The sequence below is a fragment of the Chroicocephalus ridibundus genome, chromosome 18 (assembly GCF_963924245.1).
Source record: "Chroicocephalus ridibundus chromosome 18, bChrRid1.1, whole genome shotgun sequence".
Lineage (NCBI taxonomy): Eukaryota > Metazoa > Chordata > Aves > Charadriiformes > Laridae > Chroicocephalus > Chroicocephalus ridibundus.
Window position 1 is genome coordinate 362,258 of NC_086301.1, and position 13,901 is coordinate 376,158.

At 64.3% G+C, this 13,901-nt stretch overlaps 1 protein-coding gene and 1 long non-coding RNA gene across 2 annotated transcripts; one reads left to right on the forward strand and one right to left on the reverse strand.

Annotated features, from left to right (window-relative positions):
* Nucleotides 1-636: 636 nt before the first annotated feature.
* LOC134525089 (uncharacterized) lies at nt 637-10,409 on the reverse strand. The gene is made up of 5 exons (XR_010073690.1): nt 10,305-10,409; nt 8,442-8,558; nt 7,036-7,173; nt 2,480-5,976; nt 637-2,366 (listed from the first exon to the last, which is right to left on the reverse strand). It is a non-coding gene; the product is annotated as an uncharacterized LOC134525089 (long non-coding RNA).
* HTR3A (5-hydroxytryptamine receptor 3A) lies at nt 6,694-12,456 on the forward strand. The gene is made up of 9 exons (XM_063355567.1): nt 6,694-6,914; nt 8,809-8,972; nt 9,130-9,174; nt 9,502-9,611; nt 10,158-10,327; nt 10,519-10,679; nt 10,927-11,137; nt 11,300-11,530; nt 11,703-12,456. Exons 1-9 carry the CDS (start codon nt 6,848-6,850, stop codon nt 11,999-12,001), a joined length of 1,458 nt encoding a protein of 485 aa, XP_063211637.1. The 5' UTR covers nt 6,694-6,847; the 3' UTR covers nt 12,002-12,456.
* Nucleotides 12,457-13,901: the final 1,445 nt, after the last annotated feature.

The following is a 13,901-nucleotide window of genomic DNA, read 5'->3' on the forward strand; positions in this document are numbered from 1 at the left end:
CCCCGGGTCCCGTGTCCCCGCCCTGGTCCCGGTCGCCGTTCCCCGGTCTAGTCCCGTGTCTCCCCCCGCCTCCGATGCCCCCCGGTATCCCCCGGTCCCGCGTCCCTCCATCCCTCGGTCCCCCCCGCCGCGGCCCGTGTCCGCCACCTCCTGCCCCGCTCCCATGTTCGTCGCCCCCTCGGGAACCCCCCCGGCCCGGTCCCGATCCCGTCTCCCCCCTCCTCGGTCACTCCCTCGGTCCTGTGCCCCCCCCCGGGTCCCGTGTGCCCCCCACCCCGAACACCCTCCATCTCCCCGGTTCCCAACCCAACGGCGGAGGGACCAGCCCCGGACCCCCGGCACCCCTCTTTACAGATTAAAAAATGAAAAAAAAATAAAAATCCCACCGGAGCTATTTAAAAAAAAAAAAAATTAAAAAAAAAAATCACATTTTACAACCTATTTTCGGTCCAAGCCGCTCCACACCGGCATCAAAACCTCTGCGATTACCACCGTAAGTACTTTGGGTAAACGGTTCTTGGCGAGAGACGGGGGCAGAGGAACAACCGGCCACGAGCCCTCGGTGGGCGAGTGCCCGGGAAACGCGGCGGGACCCTGAAACGCGTCCTTAGGGCGAAACGTGTCCCTAATGACCGCCTACAACACGACCCCCCTCTCGAAGCGGGGACACCCCCCTGCGCCGGGGGACCTTCACCCACCCAGCCCGCGCCCTAAAGTTAAGCGGCACCCTACCTTTCATTGACGAGGAGGACACCTTCTAATTGAGGACACCTCCTAATTGAAGACGCCAGCCGGCTTCCAGAAAAGGAATTATGAGCACCGGCGAAAACTTGCAAAACAATGAATATGGTTAATTATGCTAATTGGTAACGTATAAATGGATGGCTGTTTCAACGCTGGGGGTGCCGGCTTTGCGGAGGCGCTCCCCAGCCCCCTTTTCTGTGCAGAAGTGCTAATAAATAGCTATTTTAACGACTCCTGCCCCTGGCAGCCGCACCAGCCACCAAACCCGGGAGCCCTGGGGCCTGGGTGCTCGTGCCCTGGGCGAAAACTGTGAAGAAACGGTTCATAACAACAGAGGGGGCCAGTCGCCTGCTCGTCGCCTGGCCCAAGCCCCCGCCTTCTGGGGCCTGGGGTAAATTGGCAGAAAATGGGCATTTTCCAGGTGTGCCGAGCCAAGGGGCACCAAGCGCCGTTCCCTTCGCATCCTCGTGCAGACACAGCCCAGACGTCACCTTTCTCTCAATAAAACGACCCCAGGCCCGAAGCGGAGATGGGGCTGTGGGGGGGCTGCAGGGGGATCCGCAGGGCTGCGACGCCGTCGGGGAGCGGGACGCCGCGGGGGGACGTGACAACGTGGCCGAGCCCAAGCTCCCTGGGGGATGGCAGGTAAAACGTCACTCTGCACCCCCAGAAAGGTGTCACTCGCCGCTGCCCGGCCGCTCTCTCCCCGCCGGGCACCCAAGGCACCCACGCTGGCCTCAGCGTCCCCAGGCGCTGCGGGAGCGGGGGCTGAAAGGGTCGGGCGATGCCACCGCAACCCCCCCATTTGCTAATTCCCGAGTCAAAGCGCCCTTTCCCTGGGTTTCTCCCTGGGCAGCCACGCAGCATCCCTTGCCTTTTGTTTTGGGAAGAGGGGTGGGAATTCCACCGCTGCCCTCCCCGGGATCCTCTGGGCTCCCAGGTTCCCACAGGTGCTCCAGCTCGGGAATTCAGGAGGCGAGAGGGCAAGCAGGAGGAGGAGGAGGAGGAGCGTTGATAAAATAACTCCGAGCGAGCCGGCGGCGTTGTTATCCAATTTCCCTGATATGCAAAGAAAAAAACCAAGACACCCGGCAAAGTCTAAACGCAAGGTAAGAAACTCCCATTTTGGGAGCCCAGAGGCCACCAAACAGCCAGAGGGAGGGGAGCGATGCTGGTCACCGCGGTCTGCCCCATGGTCCCAGTGTGCTGGGACCCCATCTCTGCCCCCTGGCCGGAGCTCCCTGCCCGGGAAAGGCTCCCCAGGGATTTCCCCACCTTAAAAAATGTATTAATTTACCATAAAAATTCTGAACGTCCTGGTTACGAAGATAAACTCAGCCTTGTATTTTTACCTCCTGGTTTGCCGAGAGTGCGTATGACGTTTAGCAGCCTGATTAAAGCCGCAGTGACTAATTAGGGTGCAGGACAGATACTGGCGGTTCGTTGGCAGCGTCAGGCGCAGTCAGAGCGCCGCTACACCAAAGATAATTTACTGCAGGGGGGGTCCTGCGCCCTCAGAGGAAGAAGGAGCTGAAGATCTGCCCTCACCCCGCTTCTTCCGTGTCCCGAGATGTTCCTCACAGCCTTGTCTTAGCAAAAGGAAGCGATTTGCATTGCGGGTGCTTTAAAAAATGAAATAAAGCAGAGCGGCGTATTAGCGCCAGGGGAATGTCAGTGGGTACCAAACACTCGCACTCGAGATGGCAAATGGTCCTGGGAAGGAGGAATTTCTCACCTGGAGTTCCAGCCTCAGCGGCGGGATGAGGATTTCGCTGCCCCTCGGTCTCATCCCGGCTCCGTGTCAGGTCACCCACGATGCCAGGCACAGCACCTTTGTGGTTTCCTCGCGAGGGTCCCGTTCCTGTTCTTAAACACAAGCAGCGGGAAGTTTTCACCTCCCCTTTAGCAAAACCCCTGCCCTCCGGTTCTCATGCCCGGCTCTATCTCGAGCTCCGCACCCAGAAACAGGCACCCACAGACCCCTGCTGCCCTGTGCGACTCTCGCCATGGGGTGGTCGGGACGCGATGGCCAGGGGCAGCCTGGAGATGTTCACCTTCCCCTCGACACCCTGCACAGCTCCCTGGGCACCGGCAGCACCCTGCGCACAGCCGAGCACCGTGCGCTCCCAGCCTGGCTCCGGCCACCGTCCCCTCCAGGGCCGTCCCCACACCTTGTGCGACACTGTCTGACCTCTCCAGCGCTGCTGCTGCCTGGCTCTGCGTCTGGCTCTGCCTTCCCTCCCTGGACCGGGAGCATCCCTGCACCAACAGCGTCCCCTGCACCGAGAGCATCCCTGCACCGAGAGCATCCCTGGACTGGGAGCATCCCCTGGACCAAAAGCACCCCTGCACTGGGAGCCATCCCTGCACTGAGAGCATCCCTGCACTGGGAGCATCCCCTGGACCAACAGCATCCCTGGACTGGGAGCATCCCCTGGACCAACAGCATCCCTGGACCAGGACCACCCCCGGCTCAGCCCTCTTGCCCCACCACCCACAGAGCAGCTCCCCTGCCCGTGTCGCTCCTGGAAGCAGGATGGCTTCGTTTGCCGGAGCTTCTTGACCAGGGCTTGGACTTCGGATAGGCGCCGGCAGGGCTGGGACCCCTGGCCCCTGGGCAGAGCCCGGCTGCGCGTTCAACTCCAACGGAAACAAGAGGGAGGAGGCTTTTCTGCGAGACTTTTTCAGGTGCTTTACATCAAAAGCTAAGAGCCTTTTCGGCCCAAATTAACCTTTCCAATTTGCTTGAAATCTTTCTCATTTTCTTTGGAAAATGAAGGGAAAAATATCCTACTGTGATGGCCAGCGTGGTTTTATTAAAACCCAGGCTGGAAGAGCTGTGGTTTCTGATTGGAAATACTGCTTAAAAGCTAGAGCCGCCGCAGAAGAGCTGGGGTGAAAGGGGAGGAAGGCAGACATGAGGTTTTTACAGAAAGGCAGCCGGTGCGGGCACGGTCCCTCTGCAAACCTGCCCCCGGGATGGGGTCTCTGCCCAGAAGACGGCACGAGGCCGGAGCCCAGCCCCCCTCTCCTGCTCCGGCACGGGCCTCCTTTAAAAAATAAAGAGAAAAAGGAAAAGACGGTCTCACAAGACTGAACACCGGTCGGGTCCGCTCTCAGCAAGGCAGTTCTGCCTAACCCAGGGTGAGATGGTGCCTGCGATGCGTGGCTGCCGTACCCGCTCGGGACGAGCTGGAGCTCCTTCATTAGCAGCAATGGGCTGCAAATACCGTCCCGTAGTTGTTATTACCTGGCTTTAATGGAGAACGGAACGGCGGCAGAATATTGCTAACACCTGAAGGGTGTCTAATGGAGGAGAGGACGGCGAGGGAAGCGCTCCCTTCCCTTCGCCGGGGGGTTTAAAGGCTCCTTTGCTGGTGCGGTGCGGGTGGGCTCGGCACCTGCGAAGCCACCAGCGCCCCACCAACCCTCGGCAGCGATTACATGAGCCGTGGGCGCAGCACCCAGCACCTGCTCTGGTCCCTGCTTCGATGTGGAGCCGCACAAGGTTGTGCCGGGGGAGAGACCCCGCGTACCCCCGGGGCCCCTGAGCATCCCCAAGGACCACCGCCCGTGGGAGAGGGCTCGCTCTCCTACCCCCACTGAGGGTCCCGCGCCCCGCCGGCGTGAGGGGCTGCTGGCAGCCCTGCCCACGCCCGGCGTTTATTGCATGTCTCGCAGCGTTAAATCACAGCAGACATGCAATTCGGGGCAGCGCCGGGCTCCGTAATGGGCGGCCGTGGGCGCGTGATGGGGCCGGGGCCGGCAGGCAGCCGCGCTGCCAGGGCTCCTGCGCGATGCTTTATTGCTTTTGACGCTCCAAACGCGCTCGGAAAGGCGAGTCCTGGCAGCCCGGAGGAGCTGCTGCCCTCCCCTGCCGGCTCCCCCCGGGCAGCCGCTGCAGCTGAGGCCTCCGTCCCTGGTCGCCATCCTGCACTGAGCCGGGTGGGCGCCTGCCAAAGCCCCCACAGCCCCCGGCACATCCCAGGGCACAGGGACTGGGGCTGCCGAGGCCAACGCTGCCGCGGAAAGAACACCCGCACGGCTCGGTCACCCTCCCGGTACGGGCAGGCTGGGGAGATGGGGGATGCTGAGCATCGCCGGTCCCCTCACAGAGGGGGACGCTGAGCATCGCTCGTTCCGTCGCGGACGGGGGGGCATGCTGAGCATCCCTCATCCCGTCCCACCGCAGGGACCTTGTGCCCGTGCTCCTGTGCCCTCCCCAGCCTCCGAGACCACCATCGCTCCTGGCTATGCACCAGCTGAAGTTCACTACGCGCGCCCAGCCAAAGTACCTGCTCCCAGGGCGGCTGCCCGAGGGAAAAGCCCTAGAAAAGCTAGAAAATTGTCTCCAGGAGCTAATGGGACACAGGCAAACAGGGACGGGGGCTCAGCTGCCTGCGACATCCCACGTGCCAGGGGACATGTGTCTCCCCCGGCAGCCCCGCAGCTGCTTCTGGCCTCGGGGAAGGTCTCCATCCCTCCATCCCCGCGCGGAGCTGCTGCTGCTGCGGCAGAGCCTGGGCAGGACACGCGGCTGGGCCCCGGGAAGCCCCCGGCGCCAAACGCTTCGATTCCCAGAAAAGCAATTACCGCGCAGCAGATTACAGGGCTAATAAAATCCCATTACGCCATTTCGGAAAGTAAATCTGATCCGGGCGCTGCCGATTGATATCAGCCGCCCCACAAAACGTCCCGCAAGAGCCCCCCGTGCGCGTGTAACACCAGGCTGTAATAGATTAATTAGATATCCGATAACAGGAGGGCCGATAGGAACTACATTAAAATCTCTTTAAGATGAAGACATAAAACCCAAGGGAGACGATCCAGAGGTAATGATGCTGCAGCAGAGGCTGTGCCGGAGCGGTGCTCGCCCCACGGAGAGGGGCCGGAGCGGGGCAGGGTCCCCCGCGCCGCTGTGGCGCTGCCCGTGATTCTCATTACCCAGATTCAATAAGGGGAAGGAGCTGGGAGCTGCCTGCGCGCCCCGGGAGGTGACTTGCCAGCCGCTGACGGAGCCGAGAAATCAAATTAGCCCCGGCGCCGCTCTCGCTCTCTCCCTGACACCGCTGCTGGCGGCCGAGGGGGAGTTCATCAGGGCCGCGCACTAATTCTTATCTCGTTTAAGTGACTCCGCGCTGCCATCTGATGCGATTTGCTCCGTGCCGCCGCTGCCGCAGGCTCCGGTCTCTGCCCGTCGCTTCCCCAGCAGCTCCGTGGGGACACGGGCACCTACGACACAGAGAAACGCAGACAGACGTACATGAATATATGAGATTATGGGGGAGGGGGGGCGGGGGGAGGGTCCCCCGCCGGGCAGGGGGACGCTGCCCCGAGGATGCGATGCTGTGACAGGGAGGGGAAGACGCCGGGCCCGGGCAGGCGCTGGCCGCGCTTCTGCTCTCGCTGGTACAAGAGCAACCTTTGGTCGCGTTCGCCCAGAGGCGGTGAATTTTGGGGGAAACAAAAGCGGTGAGAAGTGCCTTCACGTGCTGAGACTTGTGTGTCAATGCCACGTGCCGCGACGAAAACGGACCCTGGTTGCGGCGCAGGTTGGGGCGAAATCGCTGCCCCGGGACGGGGTGCGAGGGGTTGGCAACCTGTCCGTCTCCATCGGGACAGACCCCCCCCCCCCAGGGTGCGAAGGGAAGCCCGGTACCTCCAGAGCCCCCCGTTCCCCTGCTGATGGAAAATCATCCTGTGCCGGTGCCGTGTCTCCGTCCCCTCCCGGGACGGACCACCCCATCGCAGAGGGCTTCCCCCGCTGAGGGGCTCCTGGTGCCCGCGGCATCCTCTCCCCCCGCCGTGCCCCCCCCAGGCACGATGCTCGCACCCCCAAATGCCGCTTTTCCGTGTCAGGTGCCCAGTCCCGGTCTGGGGTGGCCCCGGGGGAGCCGGTGGGGCGGGGGGTGGCTGGGTGGGCTCCTCTCGCAGCCTCCCAGCCTGAAACTTGATGCGGCGGGAGAGGCTGATGGCGAGATTAATTGGGCGTTCTCAAAACCGCGGCGGCGGGGGGAAAGCGAGCCAGGAGTGCTGCTGAGGGCTCACTCCTCGGCGGAGCCGGCTGGCGACGAGGGAGCCACGGCCGGGAGCTGGCAGAGCCATGAGGGCCGCCGCTGTGGGGGCTCTGCTGGCCCTGCTGCCTCTCGCCTCCGCGCTGCAGAGCCCAGGTGAGGCCGGGGACCCGCGGGCAGGGCTGGGGGCTGCGGGAGGGCACGGTGCTAGACCTCCCCCAAACGCGAGCACGCGCGGCACGCAAGGGCTGCTTAATGCTATCGACAACCAACGTACCTGGGAGAAGCGCGAGGGTGGGCGCCTGTGGCGCCGGCTGAACACCCCCTGCACGGTAACGCGGCGTTTGGAGCCGGCGCGGCGTCGCGGGCTCGTGGGTGCGGGTCTTCAGGGAACTCTGGAAGCTCTGTCCCAGCCCTAAGGACAGAGAGAAACGGGGTCATCTCCTGCATGCCCCCGTCTGGAAGCCGCTGCCTGAGCCCCCCGCCCGATGAAGGGATTTCTCTAATGTATCGCTTGCTCCCTCCTAACGCAGAGCTGGGTTTTGGGGACGGCAGCACGCGGAAGCGATGCTGTGCCCACGGTTTGTAATCCCAGCTCCGCACGGCGCAAAAGCGGCTGCCAAAGCTTCACCAGCTCTGGTTATTATTTTCTCCTGTTTAACTTTCCTGGGAAAGAGTAGAAAAATGGTTGTGCTGTTTTGCCCTGGCACAGCCGAAAGCTTTCTCAGCAGGTTTGTAACCGGGGGCTGTGGTGGGACAGACAGCCCCCTCCCTCGGGGCATCGTCCCTAACTCCAGCGCCTCCCGCAGCGAGCCCGGCAGAGGCGGCAGAGGGGCAGCGGGAGCGACGCCGCTCTTGCCCTCACGATGCCGGAGGTCAGGGGGCGGGAGGGTCCGTGCAGACGCACTCCCGTGTGCCAGGCGTACCCCTTTGTGCCCGGCGAGCTGCCGGCACGGGTTTGGTGTCCGCGGCAAGTGCACGGAGCGGCCGGGGCAAACCCAGCCCAGCCCTCCCTTGGCAAAGCCCCAGCGCCTCCAGATGGAGCGGGGCAGGGAGGAGGAGGAGAGGGTGCGAGGAAGAGGAGGGGGAGGAGAGGGTGCCAGCCAGCTGCCACCAGCGGCCGCAGGGAAGGCCGCTCGGCCACAGCGCGACGCCGGCAGCGCCTGTTTTCCTCCTCCCCTGGCCCTAATTGCTGCCTCTCGCCCCCCCGCGCCGCTGCCTGGGCGAGGGTCGTGCGCCCGGCCGGCTCCCCGGCATTACCGACCGCGCGCAGACTTGGAGGGGCTGAGGCTGCTGGGCTTTTTCTTTTTTTTTTAAGCTTAAAGGACAGATTAAAGTTCCCTTCCTGGCAGCTTTTCCCAAGGTCCCGCAGATCTATTCCAATTAGTCCCTTTCATTAGCCGGGAATTGGACTCCGGGGCTGGGTGTGCTGCAGAGCAAAGCCGGGATCGCGGCTCGGCTGCAGCGTCGCTGGCTGCCCTGCAGCGAGGCCTCGGGTGCCAAGAGAAACGCGCTCGGCAGTTAATGCTGCCGGCACCGGCCGAGGGATTGTTTCCACAGGAACCAAACGCCAGGATACCTAAGAAATGAACTTGGCACCCTGGCTCATCGCTAGCCTTCCCCACCTCCGCCTGCACAGCAAAGAAATGGCTCCCGTCGGAGGAGCGAGTGGGAGGAACTTACCTGGGGGCGGCCAGTCCCTTGTGGTCCCCCGCTGCCGCTGCCCTGGCATCCGTCCGGGAGAGGCGGGGGACGGCAGCCCTGTCCTCGAGGCCGGGGGAAGGTCACGGCCCCATCCACCTGCACAGCAGAAGACGGGAAGGAAACTTGAGGTGATGCTTGATGCTCTGGCTGGGAGGCTCCTTTCCCATCAGGATGCTCCTAGGTCACTTTGATGGGAAACCAGTAAGCGAGAGATGGCAGCCGGCAGCATCCCACGGTTCATGGCACCCCCTGGGCGACTGCAGACACCGCCCTGGTGTGAGCAGCCCCCCATCCATCCACCCATCCCTCCATCCATCCATCCCTCCCTCCCTCCCTCCGCTGGCAGGTACCCGGCGGGGGGGCCGGACACCAGAGCCTGCCGAGCCCGCCCTGCGCCGCCTGTCCCACTCCCTGCTGGCCCACTACCAGAAGGGCACCCGGCCCGTACGGGACTGGCGAACGACCACCAACGTGGCCATCGACCTCATGGTCTACGCCATCCTCAGCGTGGTGAGTCCTCTGCTCCTGCCCTGCCCGGGGCGGGGGCAGCTTCTGCATGTCCGCAGCAAGGACGGTGCCCAATGGCAGCCGCCTCCTGGCACGCTCTGCCTGTCTCCCAGAGCGCCAACACCCCCCGTGCCGACATGGTGTCCTCTTCTTCCCGCAGGATGAGAAGAACCAGGTGCTGACCACCTACGTCTGGTACAGGCAGGTGAGCAGAGGACACCGTGCAGCCTCGCCGGGGCCGAGCACCCGCACAAACGCAGGTTTTCCTGCGTGCAGCCCCGCGGGAGCGCAGCAAAGTCGAGCCCGTCCCAGGGGATGACGAGACCTCTGTAGGGCATGAAAGTCAAGGCACAGCTTTCCTGCTCCGTGCTCCACGGCGCTGGGTGGTGCGAGAGCTGCAGGACGAGCCTGTCCTCGCTCCCACGGATGGCACTGAGCATGGGTTCCCACAGCAGGGTGCTCGCGCGGGGTTTGGGTGCTGGCGGGGTGGACCGGACCTTGCCCTCCGAGCCCCCTCTTCCTTGTCCCCCAGCACTGGACGGACGAGTTCCTCCGGTGGGACCCGGAGCGGTTCGACAACCTGACGCAGATCTCCCTCCCCGTGGAGAGCATCTGGGTGCCCGACATCCTCATCAATGAGTTGTGAGTGCGACGAAACCCTCGGGCCCCCCTTGCCCACCGCGGGCACGCGCCGCCCCGCGCTTTGTATTCCCGGCACAGAGCTGGCAGCCTCCCCACATCGGGCGAGCTGCAGATGGGGAACGGCTCGGCAGTTGGGCCATTTCCAATGCTGGCTAACCGCAACCATCGGTAATTACCCGCGCCGTGCCGGGGGTGGGATCCAGATAGCTGGAGAAAGGCTTTGTGAAGGCAGCACAATGCCAGGGCAGCTGCAGAGCTGCCGGCCCTTCCCGCGAAGCCAGCCGGCGTCCTTCCCGCTCCGTGGCGATGGAAGGTGTTCCCGCCGGCTCCAGAGAGCCCCGGGGCAAGGACACAAAGGCTCCTGGGGCCAGGAGAGGGCAGCAGCCCAGGCAGTGCAGAGGTGGTGCCAGGCAGCCGTGCCCGCACGAAGCAGCTCGGGGGGTGAGCCCCTGGCCCCTGGGCAGTTCCCCTCCCAAATGCCACTCGGCGGGAGGAGCCCCCACCAAAGGCGCTCCCAGCCCACGTCTTGTCCCTCCTGTCCCCCAGCGTGGACGTCGGAAAGTCCCCCCACGTCCCCTACGTCTACGTTAGCCACCACGGGGAGGTGCAGAACCTCAAGCCCATCCAGGTGATGACGGCCTGCAGCCTGGACATCTACAACTTCCCCTTCGACGTCCAGAACTGCTCGCTCACCTTCACCAGCTGGCTGCACCACAGTGAGTGCCGGGGCCCTCGCGGCCGGGGGGAGCGGGCAGGGCCTCCGCCGGGCTGGAGCTCGGTGCAGAAGGCGACTCGTCCCTCTAGATGGCCCCAGCGGATCGGGGATGCGTGCGGGGAGGGCAGGCACCCGGGGCCCGGCGGCTTCGGGCCGGGCGCCCCGGTCCTCACCTCTCCTCCGCCCCCGCAGTCCGCGACATCAACCTCTCGCTGTGGCGGCAGCCGGAGCTGGTCAAGTTCGACCGGAGCGTCTTCATGAACCAGGGCGAGTGGGAGCTGCTCTACGTCCTCAGCCGCTTCCAGGAGTTCAGCGTCAAGAGCAGCGACAGCTACGCCGAGATGAAGTTCTACGTAAGGTTCTTTGGCCACCGAGCTTCCTGGGAATGGGGCGCTAGGGAAAAGTCCTGCCCTGGCTCCTGTCGCTCCATCGCCGAGCTGCCCCCTGCTGCGATGCTCCTGTCTGCAGGCGGGAGGGTCCTGGTGCTGAGCTGTTCTCCTCTGGCTCACCGTAGTGCATCCCACCACCCTCACCTGCCTTGGCAGAGCGCCGCACTAGCTCAGACCCTCGCTGAGCCTTTCTTGTCTCTCCGTCCCACAGGTAGTCATCCGGAGACGCCCCCTCTTCTACACCGTCAGCCTGCTTCTCCCCAGCATCTTCCTGATGCTTATGGACATCGTGGGCTTCTACCTACCGCCCAACAGTGGCGAGAGGGTCTCTTTCAAGATCACCCTTCTGCTGGGCTACTCGGTTTTCCTCATCATCGTATCTGACACGCTCCCAGCTACTGCGGTTGGCACCCCCTTGATAGGTACGGCAGCGCTACCTGCCAAGCCAACCGCCGCAGTGGTGCTGGCCTGGAGCAGCAGGGGCTGCTGCTCTGTACAGGGACCACAGGTCCCCTAGAGAGGTGGGCTGGGAGGACTCGCTCAGGACCGTGAGCAGGCCGCTCACCTCGCTGGCATCTCCGCAGGCATCTACTTTGTGGTGTGCATGGCGCTGCTCGTCATCAGCCTGACGGAGACCATCCTGATCGTGCGCCTGGTGCACAAGCAAGACCTGCAGCCCCATGTCCCTGAGTGGGTGAAGCGCCTGCTGCTGGAACGAGCCACCGTCCTGCTCTGCATCCGGGACAGGAACAAATTCAGCCAAAGCAGGACGCAGAGCTCAGACATCTCCAGGCAGGCGGAGAACGACAGCACAGGTAAGGGCTGCACACAGAGGTCCTAGGGAACCAAAGGGGTCTGGGCCCTACGTAGCCATCTGTGTCCGTGTCGCCCCTGTTTGTGTGGCGATCTGGGTGCCCGGGTCACCCGCAGAAGTCCCAGCTCCCCATCTAAAGAGGTTTTTCACACTCGCCTCTCTCAATTGTGCAGCCAGGCTGAACCAGTACGGCTGCGAGGACCCCCGGGAGTGTGAGACGGTGGGGGGCGCGGGGCCCACACTGGCCTCTGCCGGCCAGGCGGAGGGCTCCCTGCTGCTGCACGGCGTCCTGCGGGAGATCACCGCCATCCGCCAGTTCCTGGAGAAACGCGAGGAGTTTCGCGACGTTGCCCGCGAGTGGCTACAAGTGGGCTACGTGTTGGACGTCCTGCTCTTCCGGGCGTACCTGGTGGCCGTCCTGGCCTACACCGTCACGCTGGGCACCCTCTGGTCGGTATGGCGGGACGCCTGAGCGGCGCCCGCCGTTGGGCGCGGGCGAGGTGGGGACCTCGGGCGCTGCCGTGCTCAGAGGCCGCTCCACGGCTCCGCGACCCACCGGTGGGTCCTCCACGGCTCTGCGACCCAGGCCGGGGCACCCACCACCGTCCCCCCGGCGCCGGGGCAGCGGCCCCCGAGCGGGGAGGGCTGAGGAGGGACCCCCGAGAACCGACGGCGCCGCGCTCCCCCCGCCCCGCCCCGCCGCGCCCGGCCGCCGCTTCAGCACCGCGGACAGCGCCGCGCCGCCCGGGGGTCCCGCCGCCCCCGGGGGGTCCCCGCCGCCCCCGCCCCTCGCCCCGGCTGCCCCGGGGGAGCCCCAGCGGCCCAGCACGAAGCCCCCGGGACCACACGCCCGTGGCCCCTTCTCCGTCGCTCCCCCGCAAGCCATTTGCTCATCGGGCTCCGCGCGTGTCTCTGTTTCCCCCACCCGCGCCCCCTTTATTCCCCCCACCCGGCCCTGTTTACCCCCCACGCTCCTGCCCAGCGGTACAGGAGCTGGGAGAGGACCAGTGCCAGCCAACAGCAAAGGAACTGGGGTTCAAACAGGACTGGCTCTGTGGGCGCACGGTGCTGGCCGAGACCCGCAGGGTCACCCATTGCTGCCACGGCTCCGGTCCGTCCCCCCACGGCCTCTCTCCACCCCCGTCGGGGCAGAGGCGTGAGGCCATCACTGAACAAGAGTGGAAAGAACCACTGGCTGCATCCCAGAGCGGGGAGTCGAGCCCAAACCGCAAGGAGCAGAGCCGCTCAACATGGTGCCCACCCTCATTTCAGAGCCGGGGGTGTCAGGGGGTCGTGACTAGAAACACCGATGGTGTTTTCGGTGTGATCCCCGGCCCTGCTGCGCTTGCTCAAGACCCTTCACGCCAGTGACGTACCTGAGCAATCAGTGTGGGCACCGTCCTCGAAAGCGCTGGAGCTGACAGGAGGGCCCACCCCTGGTGCAGGAGGGCCCCTGCGTACGGTCGGGCTGCAGGTGGTGGGGGAGAGGTGCGTGGGTGGCGTCCGGCTCTCCTACATCTGCCCCAAGCCCCTGGCCCTGGCCCAAGGGCCCCGCTCCCTGTCCCGGAGCCGTCACCCGTAGGAAAACTCCCCGCTGAGTGACGGGGGGCTGAGGACGGGTGGAGCGGGCTCCTGCCGGCGCCGGCCCGCGCTAATGCGCTGATGGTCTGTAAGTGGCTGCCTATTGATGAGGTGTCCAGTTAAAGAGTTCGCGAGACACTAAATCAGCCCATTGATCCTGCCGAGATCGATGGTGCTACAGACCTGATCACTGCAGCGGGCAATTAACACCCTCTGGAATGAGCCGCCTTCGTGTAACATCAAACGCTCCAACAGACAAATCCAATGGGCCCACTGACCCGGGCGCACGGTGCTGCCCAGCCCGCGCGTTTGACGGGGTGACGGGGCGGCAGGACCCCCGAGCCAGCCTCGCCACCCCTCTCCTGCCCGCTGGCACCCTGGACGCCCCTTGGGGACCCACCGCGAGACGCTCACCTGCGCCGCCACATCCCACGGACCACGGCGGTGGCCGCGTGGGCGCTTGGTCCTCCGTCCTCGCCGGGAAGCCGTCCTGCGCCCGACCTACCCCCCTCGTGCAGCTCCGCGGTCCTTCCCACCTGGAAGAGGAGGCTGCCCATGCCGGAGGAAGGCTCCAGGTTCTCCCTTTGCCCTCTCGCTGCTTTGGGAAGCGCCGCACGCGGGGGAAAAAAGTTCCAGGCATCTCTCCGAGAGGAGCCTGGATTTTCCTCTTTAAAAAAAAAAAAAAAAAAAAATCAATAAATCTGAATCTAATCTACTAATAAAGGTTTAATGAGGACATAATGTTGATGGAACAGAACATTGTTGCAGCATAATCGCTCCCAGCTGCTGCG